The 13,220-nt window shown below is 38.6% G+C and overlaps 1 protein-coding gene across 3 annotated transcripts in view; it reads left to right on the forward strand.

Annotated features, from left to right (window-relative positions):
• The window catches only part of LOC119741755 (protein SSUH2 homolog), a 40,590-nt gene extending 27,834 nt beyond the window's left edge, over positions 1-12,756 (forward strand). For 2 of the 3 annotated variants that reach the window (XM_038217640.1, XM_038217648.1), the window contains exons 7-10: positions 4,981-5,043; positions 8,623-8,753; positions 11,863-11,955; positions 12,618-12,756. In XM_038217640.1, the coding sequence (XP_038073568.1) occupies positions 4,981-5,043; positions 8,623-8,753; positions 11,863-11,955; positions 12,618-12,741 (411 nt within the window). In that variant the 3' untranslated portion in view covers positions 12,742-12,756. The remainder of the gene's footprint in view (positions 1-4,980; positions 5,044-8,622; positions 8,754-11,862; positions 11,956-12,617) is intronic. The other variant, XM_038217659.1, reaches the window with a different exon arrangement.
• The last annotated feature ends 464 nt before the right edge of the window (positions 12,757-13,220 follow it).

The following is a 13,220-nucleotide window of genomic DNA, read 5'->3' on the forward strand; positions in this document are numbered from 1 at the left end:
ATACTGCTGGCACTAGCCCTGCCAAGTCTGTCACAACATGTACACACATGTACTGGCTGGACTTGCATGGAGGGTCACGTGCTGGAGGAGAGATACAAATAATGCGCGAAAACGTGACGAACGCAACACCGTTTACGCGCAAAGAGCACCATGTGCATCGCTAATAATTATGTGTGGCATCCCGTAATTACTCGGTGCGCATTTCAGCTTCGCATGAAGAAATCTTTTTGCAGCCATTTGAGTGCTTATTGTACTTTCTTTTTTGTTTTAGTCTGAGGAATCCAAGGACCCGAAAATACGTGAATTATAATAATAATAACTAGAGGTCTATGTCTGTTTAAAAATAGAACATAGGGCTTTTGCGCTTATATTTTTCTGTACGACTTTATCCTTTATTTGCCAATGTGCTGTCATGTTAATGATATTGTTTGTTCAAAGTTTGTTCAAAGTTCATTAAAAGTAATGTTGATCTAGTAGCTAACAGATATAAAATATTTGAAATTTGTTAATGACGTCATGTTGATGTCATTTCGGATTTTGTATATTGATGCATATTGAGTTAACCTGTTTCATTTAGCAAACAAACTGAAAACTGAAATCTTAAATAACACTAAACGATGAGTAAATGAGCACGCAAACACAAATACAAATCTACCATGACCCTGGGTTTCAGTCTGACTCTTTCCTAGTAATAGACAGAGACAAGAATTCCTCAAAAGATAATCTGTTTCCTGGGTCACCAGTTCCAGTTCAAGAGCTGTGATTCAAGTGAAAACTGTAGATGGGATCATGCATTGAAGTAAGGTCCAAACGACACGCTGGGGTCCACAACTGGTCTAGTTGATGGCTTGAATCCAATTAACCAATCAACAGGCCGAGAACCCACTCAACAGCTAGCCGAGACCCAGTCCGATCCAAGGGCTTGGACCCAAAACCTGAGATATAATATTAAAAGTCATGGGTACACAATAGTGTGTAGCATATTTGCCTTACTCTTTAAGAAGCACAGTAAGCCAAAGCAGCAATTATATCAAATGAATCAACTGTGCATGCCTAATAATTATATAATGATTTCACCAGGCCTCAATGGAAGCAGTTCACATTTACATTTAACTTGGGCTTGAAAACAATTCCTTACATTGCAACTAACAACTAAATTAAGAAATTTAAGACATACTGTAGTTTGATACTAGTCAAATTACTCGAAAACGTAAACCCTCCTTATTTTTTTCATGACATCTCACATCACAAAGTAATAATAATGCCAACTATTTGGAGCCAGAAAAATATCAGCAAGTAAGTGCAAAGGAGGGGCAAAAACAGTTTAATGAGCTTTGGCATACCGTACATGTATGCAAACGTCCATCTTTGGCTAAGAAATAAACATCAATAAAAATCAACATCAAAAATATCAACTCCCCCACAATCAAAACTGCTAAAATCTGGTGGTTTTAACACTTTCAGTTGAAACAATTTACAGTGAAGAGGATAACAATAACCACATTCTTTGGCATAGTGTCACTGAGCACGATAATTATGTACATGAAACAATGTTTATATGTACACAGGTAAATTTGAGATAATCCTTGGTTACTTTATTTGGCATGGTGGATGTCTGTGGCATGAGTTTACATAACCATTTTTGTAAACATAGCAACAACAAACTGGAGATGATACTTGTCAATGTTGTTGGCACTACGCAATGCATATAAAGACCGGTTCATACTTTGCGAATGCAAATGCAATTGTTGATGTCACAACACGTTTTTGCACTGTGATTTTGCAAAAAGTTGGGCACGGTCCAATTCCGGAGAATTTTGAAGCGAATGTTTCATGACATCAGAATCGTTTTCCATTGGCTATTAAAAGTATGAACCAGCCTTTTCACTGAAATACAAAAATCATAAATTGAGCACACTGGAATTTAATGCTGCATGAATCCGAGTCTCAAGAAATATTCTCATGTTGGAGGCAATGAAACTGTCAACGGCATCTGAGGACCGAGGCATTTAACTGGCTGGGACATGTTCCTGTATTGATAGTGAAAGAAAATATGACAAGTAAGTTTTTCTTTGTATGACCGAAAGCACAAAGTACAGTGTACATATGTTGTACAGCCTAAATGCACCGTATGTTGTCTAGTTTTCCAGTGAATTTTCCAAAACTAAACCAACTGTCTTCACGAAAAGCAGACATTCATAGATAGCTCGCTAAAACTAGGATTCGGGAGTAAATACCGTAGCTAGGAAGCTGTACATACTGTCCCATCTATTAAGAAAATGAAAAATTGTAAATACATGTAAACACATTTCTATAAATATGAACAAAATGTGCATAACAACAGGAATTTAACATGCATGACATGAAAAAATCAGCCACCTAAAAATGTGCCCCGAAGCCCCCCAAAATGTGCTCATGTGCATGATGATTTACTGTACACGCTCCGCGTACAAACCGAAAGACATGGCAGACAAACAACTAACATGTCGCCACACCGTGACGAAAGCTGCTTCCTTCATCGATGTATGGGATAAGTTTTTTCATAATCTAGTCCAGTCATAGCGAAGGAACTGAAAAAAAGCTCATCCTCAAAATCACACCCCAACTTTGAGGGAACAAAATTCTGCCAAAAACACTGAGAGTCCACATAGTTTATATCATTCAGACAAAAACGTTTGCTTTCCACTTACCACGCCGTCTTGGAGACCTGCTACTTTTGTAAATGTGTATTTTGTGAAAACAGAGATGCCTAACTCATATAAACCAATTTTGAAGTGATTACCGCTAACTTCGCCACAGACATCTACTGAAAATTCATTTTACACTTTTTTCAAACTGCTACTAGAGGGCGATCTAACAAGTTATGACGTCACTGGTAAATTTTTTAAAAAGTGCAACCTAGCCACAGACTAACACCGTTGCAAGCTAATTCGCACCTTTTTCCAATTTTAAATTATAAGGTAATTCGAGTTACTTCCGGCTTAGACTGGAAGGAAGGGTCACGTGATTCTGCTCACACGAGATAAAGTGAAGATCCTGGATTATTCTATCAATTCCCGCAAACGTCAAATTCGGGTCTCTCACGGCTAATTTTATACTGATTTTCAAAGATTAAGTCTATTAATCTTTAACGTGACGTCATGTGACCCATGATGACGTAATGATGACGTCACTCTTCGGGACGCAACTATGCCATAAGGACTATGCCTATGCTGACTTTGAATGATGTACGACAAAGATTAATGCCAAAAGTGGCGTTGAGAAAAAACATGTACAAAGTCTATGGGGTTCAGGCGACAAAAAGAAGAAGATTCAGAAAGAGAAATCTTAACAAAAAGAAAGGCTTTTCCGCAACTATGCAGAAAAGCCAAATACAAATAATTTTATTAAATGACAGGTGACCTAAACTTCCACGTCTGTAACTCAGCTGTGTAGCATTTCCTTGGAAAATACATTTACATTGATTTGACAGAGACTGCTGTTGCCGATTTAAAAAAACAAATTAATTGAAAAAGCTTACAAAGATGAACCCTAGTTTGTATCACAAGTGATTAACAGAGCACATAATTTTAGGCTTCAAGCACAATTATCACAGAACACATAATTTTAGGCTTCAAGCACAATGTATATTCGTAAATACAAGTACTCGTACTTGTAAGCACCAGTACTCGTACTCGGATGTTCAAGTACTCGTACTCGGAGACCTGTTCTTGTACTCGTAAGCACAAGTACTCGTATTCCTACTAGGCAACCTAGGTACTCGGCAGTACTCGGTACTCGGCAAAACGTACTTGACTACAACACTGCGATTTAGTAAAGTCGACTCTGATTGGCTGGCAAGCTGCTTGCATATATCTGGATGTTTAGATCAGACGTGATACAGGAGATTTGGCTCCGTGGATAACGGATATTACTCAGACTAACAGATATATTGCACAAAAGTATATTTTGCTTCACACTGTAAAGGACATTTGGGAGGACACCATGGTGTCCCTGTTACATGTGATTCTAGCAACTTGTTTGTGATAGGCTTATATTTCTTAAGCCTGTCTTTGAAAATTCAAATGTTCGTACACAGGTATCTTTATTGCTTTATAAGATATATGAACTTTAAGCATATTTAATGAAAACCAACATAAGTAATGGCACAGATAAGTCACAAATTTCACACGTACCATGTCGATGTTCCTGTTACATGGTGAACCATTTTTTTTCGACATGTAAAGAGAAAATCAAGTCAGAAAATGAAAAATTTATGTTTATCCCTAACCATCCTGAATCCATCAAAATCCATACCCCTGTTTTGGAGTATTTCGGCAGATTCAGGATACCTCCATATTGAAAAAGGAATCATTCAAATCACTCATGTACTTTTCAAGTTGCGGAATTTTGAACACAAACATCGTTGTAAAGTTCTGTCCACGGATCACAAATAAGGTAAGTGTTCTTTCAGCAAAATTCCCTATGTGAATTGTTTTTGTTTTGCTGAAAGAACACTTACCTTTTTTGTGATCCTCGGACAGAACTTAAAACGGTCTTTGCGTTAAAATTCTGTAACTTGAAAAGTACATGAGTGATTTGAATGATTCTTTTACTAAAAGAAAGCTTATTAATTGGGCTTTGATATCTTAAATTTCGTAAGTGCTACATACAGAACTTTGGCTTTTCTTTTTTTGTCTCACCCTGTATATAACAGTGTCCCACTTTGGACCCCTATTTATGGAAAAGCCCATTACTAATAAATTATGGAGAATAACAATCTTAGTAGAAAGCAGTTGTGAACATACATGTGTAGCTAAGGAAACTTAATGTCCTGGGCACAATAACTTGAATGAAAATGTCAAAAACTTTCACAGCAAATATTGCAAACTTAACATTTCTCTTATTTCAGGGTAAATCTGAACCCTTGGTGATTTCCTCCACAATGAATTTGCTTCATCACTATGTATGTACATGTATGCATATGACATTTCTTTATAGCCTTGCCATGACTGCGTGGGTATTGGACGCAAACGTTGCCATTCATGCCATGGAGATGGTAATGTAAGTTACATGTACTTATCATTAATCAAGTTTCTTTTTTTATCCCCTTGGCTTTTAAGCCAAGAAAGGGGGATCTTGCAGTAGTGTATTCCATGTGTGTGTCTGTGTATGAGTTTGTTTTTCTGCATTCAATAGGAGACATTGAACAATAGAGGACAATAGGGTCCCCAATTTCTGAAGGTCCACAATTAACAATAGATACAAACATATGGGAGGTCAAAGTACAAACAAAAGAGGGACATACAAAACTGAAATTTGTATCCTTGTAGAGTCATTTGTTGATCGATGTCCCCTATTGAATGCAGAAACAAACTCACACACACACAAGTGAGTTGTCTCACAGTCACTATGTGGACATGTGAACAAAAGATGTTCACATAATGCAGGTTGTGTTGACGTTGTGGCCTAAGCCGTGTCCACATAACGTTTCGCCCTCTCTGGAAAACAGGTTTAGAGGCATTTTCGGGTTAGGGTTATCTGTCGCAGAATGAAGAGAAACATTCAAGGAAATCAAAAACAAATTTGGGGTTGAAAGAGTTTTCACAGTTTAAGCAAAGTTATTTTTTGTACCGAGTTTTCTTAACTACACGAAAACAAAGGAATGTCCACATAGCATATACCACTATTGTCCCACTTTTGTTTGTACTCTAGCTTTTTAGGAAGATCTCCCATATGTTTTGTACACTATCACCAAATTGGGGACCTTTGGGAATTGAGGGCCCTATTGTCCTCTATTGTTCAACGTTCAACAAACTCGCGAAAACGTATATCTTTTTTTATAGTATAGCTGGGATGTTATGGCATAGATTTCCAGTTCATTTGTTGCATTGTCGTAACTAGAGTGGCCTAAATATCTTACCGAAGAGTTACCTAGATTTAGGACAGCAATAAGTTTAAATATTAAATGATCTTATTATTTTGATGATAGATAATCTTTCAAAGAAGCTTTACAAAATGCCATTATTGTTTGCATCTGACAAAGCTTTTAGCAAATGAAATTTATTTAGGCATACTTTGTAAGGTTGAAGAAAGGATGTGGAAAAAGCTTTAAAAATCGTAAGATGAAGAAACTAGTTTTAAGACATTAAAAAGCATTAAAAATGCTTAAATTGAGTTCTCAAAGGCCTAAAAAATGAACGATTCGAGTAATGAATTTCCTATCAGCTTGTAAATAACAATCACACAGCGCTTAATAAAAGAAAGAGGCATATGGAGCGCTTAGTGAATTTTCCCGTCAGGCTGATCGCACACGGCAGACACCACACATGCACATTGTATAGTGAGTGTTCCATCATTGGGATCCCAAATCAATGTGTACATGTCAATGTGTACATCAAGCACCGATCATCGGTGCTGTAGTCCAGTCCACCCCACCCCGTCCGAGTCCTTGGTATCCGAGTCCTTGGTATCCGAGTCTGAGTCCGAGTCCTTGGTATCCGAGTCCTTGGTATCCGAGTCTGAGTCCGAGTCCTTGGTATCCGAGTATGAGTCCGAGTCTTTGGTATCCGAGTCTGAGTCCAAGTCCTTGGTATCCGAGTCTGAGTCCGAGTCCTTGGTATCCGAGTCCGAGGCCGAGTCTGAGTCCTTGGTATCCGAGTCTGAGTCCAAGTCCTTGGTATCCGAGTCTGAGTCCGAGTCTTTGGTATCCGAGTCTGAGTCCGAGTCCTTGGTATCCGAGTCTGAGTCCGAGTCCTTGGTATCCGAGTCTGAGTCCAAGTCCTTGGTATCCGAGTCTGAGTCCGAGTCCTTGGTATCCGAGTCCGAGGCCGAGTCTGAGTCCTTGGTATCCGAGTCTGAGTCCAAGTCCTTGGTATCCGAGTCTGAGTCCGAGTCCTTGGTATCCGAGTCCGAGTCCGAGTCCTTGGTATCCAAGTCTGAGTCCGAGTCCTTGGTATCCGAGTCCGAGTCCGAGTCCTTGGTATCCAAGTCTGAGTCCGAGTCCTTGGTATCCGAGTCTGAGTCCTTGGTATCCGAGTCTGAGTCCTTGGTATCCCAGTCTGAGTCCAAGTCCTTGGTATCCGAGTCTGAGTCCGAGTCCTTGGTATCCGAGTCCGAGTCCTTGGTATCCGAGTCCGAGTCCGAGTCTGAGTCCGAGGCCTTGGTATCCGAGTCTGAGTCCAAGTCCTTGGTATCCGAGTCTGAGTCTGAGTCCTTGGTATGCGAGTCCGAGTCCGAGTCTGAGTCCGAGTCCTTGGTATCCGAGTCTGAGTCCGAGTCCTTGGTGTCTGAGTCCTTGTCGCCGAGTCCAAGTCCTTTTATGAATCTTAAGTTAAGTAGTGTTCTCATCGACACCAATACACTAACACAATTCACAAATATTGCACATCATCGTGGTTGAGAACTAGGACAAAGTTCATTGTTTTACCCCTTTAATACAAAGCAAAGGTCAAAGATAACCCCAAAGGCTCAAAGGTACTGTGTAGTTTACACTTTTACCAAATTCATAAAAGGTTTCGCCCTCAATATTTTTTAAAAGTGAACTTCAGGATTTAAAGGGCTTCCCAATTGTAAAAAAAATTAAAATATTAAAATCCCAAATTCAGATCCTCATTTTCAAAAAATGTTGCTGGAAAATTGTTGTTGAATCAGACTCTTCTCTACCATTCAATCAAGCATCGTTAGGGAGTCTTTCGTCAGGAAACCGAACGGGCACTGTACATCCATGCCTACACCGAGCACAGTATCCGTATCACACATTTGTAATATTTGACTAAATTTCATGACACTGTTCGTGACATAGTTCACAAAGGTATAAAACAGCCAGCATTATTTAAGTAAATTTAAGTACCAGTATTTAACTGAATGAATTTGAAGTTTGTCAACAAGGAGGTTTTAAAACAGTGCATGAGGAAAGTCGGGGAGAAATATCAAAGTGCGCTGCATTTATAATAACAATAATAATAATTTGGGAGGCTAATCAACCTTACTCGCAGCTGGTATGCTGAATTGTGAAGGACGCGGCTACAACGTGGTCGGGCCACTGGCACGTAAAGGCGCCTATGGCTGCCGGGCACATCGACCCATATATGACCACGGAGCACAGCCTGAGATCGAAAGTGTTTGATTTTTCCGGAGGGAGGAAAACCGGAGGGCCCGGAGAAAAACTCTCTTGGCACAGGAGAGAACCAACGCACAACTCTACTCACATGCAATCCGCGGCCAGGATTCGGACCGTGGTCACCTTGGTGAGAGGCGAGCGCTTTATGCACAAGCCACCCATGCCACCCTTCATAGGGGACTCCATTATACATGTACATGTACATGGAAGGTGACAGGTTTAAATCCTGGGCCCGATATTATGGCTTGTATACTGTAAGTAGAAAATCCCTGCTTACTATAGCAGAAAACTCCTTGCATATTTCACAGGTTAGTGAGGAATTCTGGCTTACACTCACTCATAAATAAGGATTCTGTGCTTACAGCACGTAAGCACAGAATGGTCATTGTACATGTAAGTGTGGAATTCTGTGGTTAGCAGAGCAACGAAAGTGGGTCTTGGTTGGTTAATTCCCAGCTATAGCATGTAAAGGATTTCTACAAAGGTTTTCAAATTTTGTTTTATTTAATTTGGGTTTGTAGATTCATTGTCATCACTGTAATGGTAGTGGTCATGTTCATAGTCCTCTCTTGCATGATGATGACCACCATGGACATCATCACCATGACAACCATGTTGAGTGCACCTGGTGCCATGGAACTGGACATCAGAAGTAAGCGCTTGTTACATAACATAAAGTATACTTTACAGAAAACAGTGATAAATTATTATTTATATCAAGCTTCCACAGAGTCCAAATAAATCAACGTCATATTGTATGCTTTCTGGAAAAAAACCCTGGATGACAACGCAATATTTTAAGGTATCAACGCTCATTTTTGGATCCCACACTCAAAGAGTGTAGAAACTCAAAGTTTTCAACCAGTCAACAGAGCGCAGGCGCACACAGGGTATAATACACTCTATTTATTAACAACAAATATGGGTAGCTTCGAGCAGTGCAAAATTTGCAAGAGAATAATTAAATGAAAATTTGAAAACTCAAGACGCTGGAAATATCTTGAAAGCAACCAAGACGAGAGTAAATATACTGCCAGTGTATTTGGCAGAGAAAAATCTACGGAAAGATTTTAAGACGCTGAAAAAGTTTACGCTGCAGGTTTTTTGTCAAAGTTCTAAATTAAACCTTGGTAAATGTATAAGTAGGAAAGCAGATGGCAATTATTACAAAGCACCATCAGGAAATTTGTGGTGTTTTTTTTGTCAAGTCAGTCCAATATAAATAACAATAATGTTTTGGATCAAGTCAGCCTGATATAAATAATAATTATAGAACATTTGATGCCTTTGTTCAGGGGATAAAAGAATATATTGCACTTGCTATAACAATATTGCACAGTTCGTAGACAAGTGCAACTGTGTTATAGCAAGTGCAATAATACTTTTATCACCCTCAAAGCCATCCAGTATTATATTTGTGATGTTACCTGTCAGAATCAGATACTTGTCGGGCAGCACTTGAAATGGAGATATTACCTACTCAAAAAACAATGCGGAGATGAATGTTTTCCCTTTCTGTATTGGGTGATGGGGCTGTTTTTTGTCTTCTTTCTTGGTTCTTGTGTGTAATTTTTTTTCTTGACAATAATTCTCTGCGGCTTTTCTTTCAAACAGTGCATGAACTTCAAAGTTTGGAATGAACATCAACCCTGATACAGAGGTGTGCATACAAGTGTGAAGTCATGATGACATAATCTGTCAAATTACAAGCAATTTTAGTTCATAAAGTCACTGTTATGTTCCAATCATAACTCATGATCAAAATATAGAATCATGTTCATAAGTTATTATCTGAAAGACCATGCCTTGATAAACATTTGTACGTAAAGTCACTTGACCTTTACTTCTGGGTTTAAAGAATGGTCAAGTTTTGGCGAATTCAAAATACCGAAATAATTGTTGATATTAAAGGGAATATACATCATTTGCTTTTGCTGTAATTTTCAGAAATGGATGGAATTGGGGGGTTGGAAATATATAGCAAATATAGTTACACTGACTTTTTTGAGGTTTTGGGTTCGAAAATGCTATAAAAACCAAGAAAACAATCATTTTCCTGTAGTCTGGTTCCCTGACTCCATATAAGAAGAAACAGAGCAGTTTACATACATTGGGGAATTGTAAGGTCAGGGAACCAGTCTAGCTGGCTTGTACCCGTTCATAGGTGTGTAATCGATTGCAAACAAGTGCGATGGTCAATTGGGGCCAGTATTTGAAAAAAAGCCAGTTGTTTCCAACGCTGATCGGCCGATCAGCGTTGGAAATTGATACAAAAATAGCACTTTTCTTGAAAATGACAGTATACCAGTTGCCATGATTTTACAGGATGCTTTACACTGTCATTCACTAACAGTCCAGCAAGGTTATTCAAAATCATTTGGTAGTTTTATTTTTTGATGTTTGCAAATGTTGTATTTTCCCTTTAAGACAGACGTAATTTCATTCAAATGGTTCAAGGGATAAAGATGAAACCTTTTACAAACATGAACCCATATCCAAAGATGTGAAATAAGTTGTGACGTTATCGTGATGTCATCATTTATATTGCATTTGTTCAAATTAATAAATGCTTAAAAGTATAACAAGTTTGAATTTCATATTTAACTGTTTTTTTTCATTAAAATCTTTACAACTGAGTTTGACAATTTCAAATAAAAATGTTCCACGCCCCATTACCAAGTGCGTTTCATTCTATAAATTAAGGTTCTAGGTGTCCTATTTTCCTGTCCCTGTTACTTTGGTACTTTGCAATTGCCATGGAAGTATCATTAAGAATAACTTTAAATGATTTTGTTATATGTTGGGTAAGTAGTTTGCAATATATGATCTCTCTTGGAGGATGACTGCATTAAGGAGTGCATCAGAATTATAACATCATAGGTGCCAGATGTAACAGGGACAGGAAAAGTGGACCCCAAATTCATAGATTAATCCGACAAACAAAATTAGAAGCTATTTTGGAGGTGGAACCACATCCGCAAGCATGCTGCAGGCATTCCTAAAGGTAATGTGTGCTTGCATTTTGGTATTCTCTATTGGTCGGGGGAGCCGACCAGTGGGTGCGTACTACCTGAGCATGACTCGTGCAAGCCTGGCACTACCTCAGAAAACAGCAGTCACCAGATAAGTCTATAGAATGACCCGATAAAAAATGTGTCTAAAATATAATGTGAAAGTTTTAAATTGTTATTTCAAAGGGGTAAGATCTTTATTTGTACAGTACAAAACTTATTTTTGCCAAACTGCCAAGAAGTATCTGATTTTGACAGCATGTCACATTCTTTCCTGAATGATACAAATACATGTTCATTTATCCATGGAGGAAGGAACATGGAGGATGTTCCTTCCTCCATGATGTATCCATTGTAAGATACTTCATATTTCATTTTGCAGTGTAGTGATTAGTAAAGTATGGTGGTTCTAGAAAGTGCTAAAAGTTGTCTTTGCATACATTTCTCTAGTCTTTTGCCTTTGTGAATAGTCTACTATGCACAAGGGTGCCCCTCATTAGAAGTGTTTTTCCAAGAGAAACTCTTCATACATACATGTAAGTCATTCCTACATGACCTCGTATCATGTGACACTGGAGAGGAATCTTTTACAAGAAGTGCCTTTGTGCTTTTACATGTATCAAGTTAGTCTGTCATTGAAAATGTGTAGTTAATGATTGAATATTCTGACATAATGTCTTACAATATATTTATATTTACGATATGGTACTTACCAATTGGTGCTATTTAATTTGTATTTGATACATATAGATGTAAAACATGTCATGGCCATGGACAAGTGACTTGTGGCAGTTGTGCTGGAGCTGGAAACCTGAAAGTTTTCATCAAGCTCACCATTGAGTGGTAAGTATTGGCCTACAGTGCATTATATAAATGTATGACTCGACATTACATAATCTGATGCCTTAGAATTTTTGATTGCAGGGAGTGACAGACAACAGTACCTTTTTTGTGCCTGTTCATATTGAAAAAATAGTGTGACTTCATCGATCTCTTTTGGCCTGGTTCTAGACATTTAATTGATAAACCAACCAGTTTCTTCTCACAGGCAGTATCAAAAACTAGTTGTCATTTGTTATCCCTTAAAGATTGTCTAGAAAAAAAAGTATTGATTGATCAAATTTCAGTGGCTACCCACATAAACCACCAAACATAGCTCTTTGCAGGGGGGGGGGGGTGTTACATGCACCAGTGGAGTTACAAACATGCTTATAGGTATTTTAATACTTCTTGGTTGTGGATGGTTATATTCAGTGTTGTCCAAGGGCTTGCAAAAATCTCAACAAGCTTACTCGGGTGGGACTCGAACTCATGACCTCCTGCCTACTAGTGCAGACGTCTTACCTCTGAACCACCTAGCTTGTTGGGGTCAGCCGGTCGGTTCGAGTCTGATGTAGCAGCAGGTACCACAACCAAAGTTTTTATAAGATGGAATTTGATTATTTTTCTTTACAAAAGAAAGACAATGACATGTACACTTGAATGTATTTTCTGATAAATGGTAGGTTCAACCATTTGAGTGATAGTATTGTGGAGAGAACCTCTCTGCCTGATGAGCTGATCCGAGGTGTCACAGGAGAAGTTGCTTTCACTGAGGAACAACCAAGGGTAAGCATGCGTGTCTTGTAAGAACTGCAAACAATCAGTGATGGTTAAAACCTCAATAAATGTTTGGTATAAAACCCTTACAAATACATATCATATATCATTGAAAGCGGAGTTGTAATAATCAAAGACTAAACGTGGATTCAAGTCTTCGCCTGCACTCAGGTTCCTGTAATGTAACATCTACCATCAAAAAAGTTAGTCTTTTATGCCCCGCGGCGAAGCCAAAGGGCCATACTGTTTCCGCCTTGTCCTCCTGTGGGTGGGTGGGTGGGTTTGGTGTGTGTCCGGAGAAATCTTGTCAGCGCGATAACTTGAAAAATACTTAACATATAAACTTCAAATTTGGTTTGTGGATTGTTTTAGGTAATCCTAAGAAGCTTATTGCATTTAGGGCCGAAAAGTCAAGGGTCAAGGTCACAGTGGCTAAAACAATAGAAATTTTCATCCAACTAGGTTTTGCCCTGCACCAATGTATAAATCTTGTCAGCTCGAATAGCTCG

Source organism: Patiria miniata, unplaced genomic scaffold (assembly GCF_015706575.1).
Source record: "Patiria miniata isolate m_02_andy unplaced genomic scaffold, ASM1570657v1 HiC_scaffold_11, whole genome shotgun sequence".
Taxonomy (NCBI): domain Eukaryota; kingdom Metazoa; phylum Echinodermata; class Asteroidea; order Valvatida; family Asterinidae; genus Patiria; species Patiria miniata.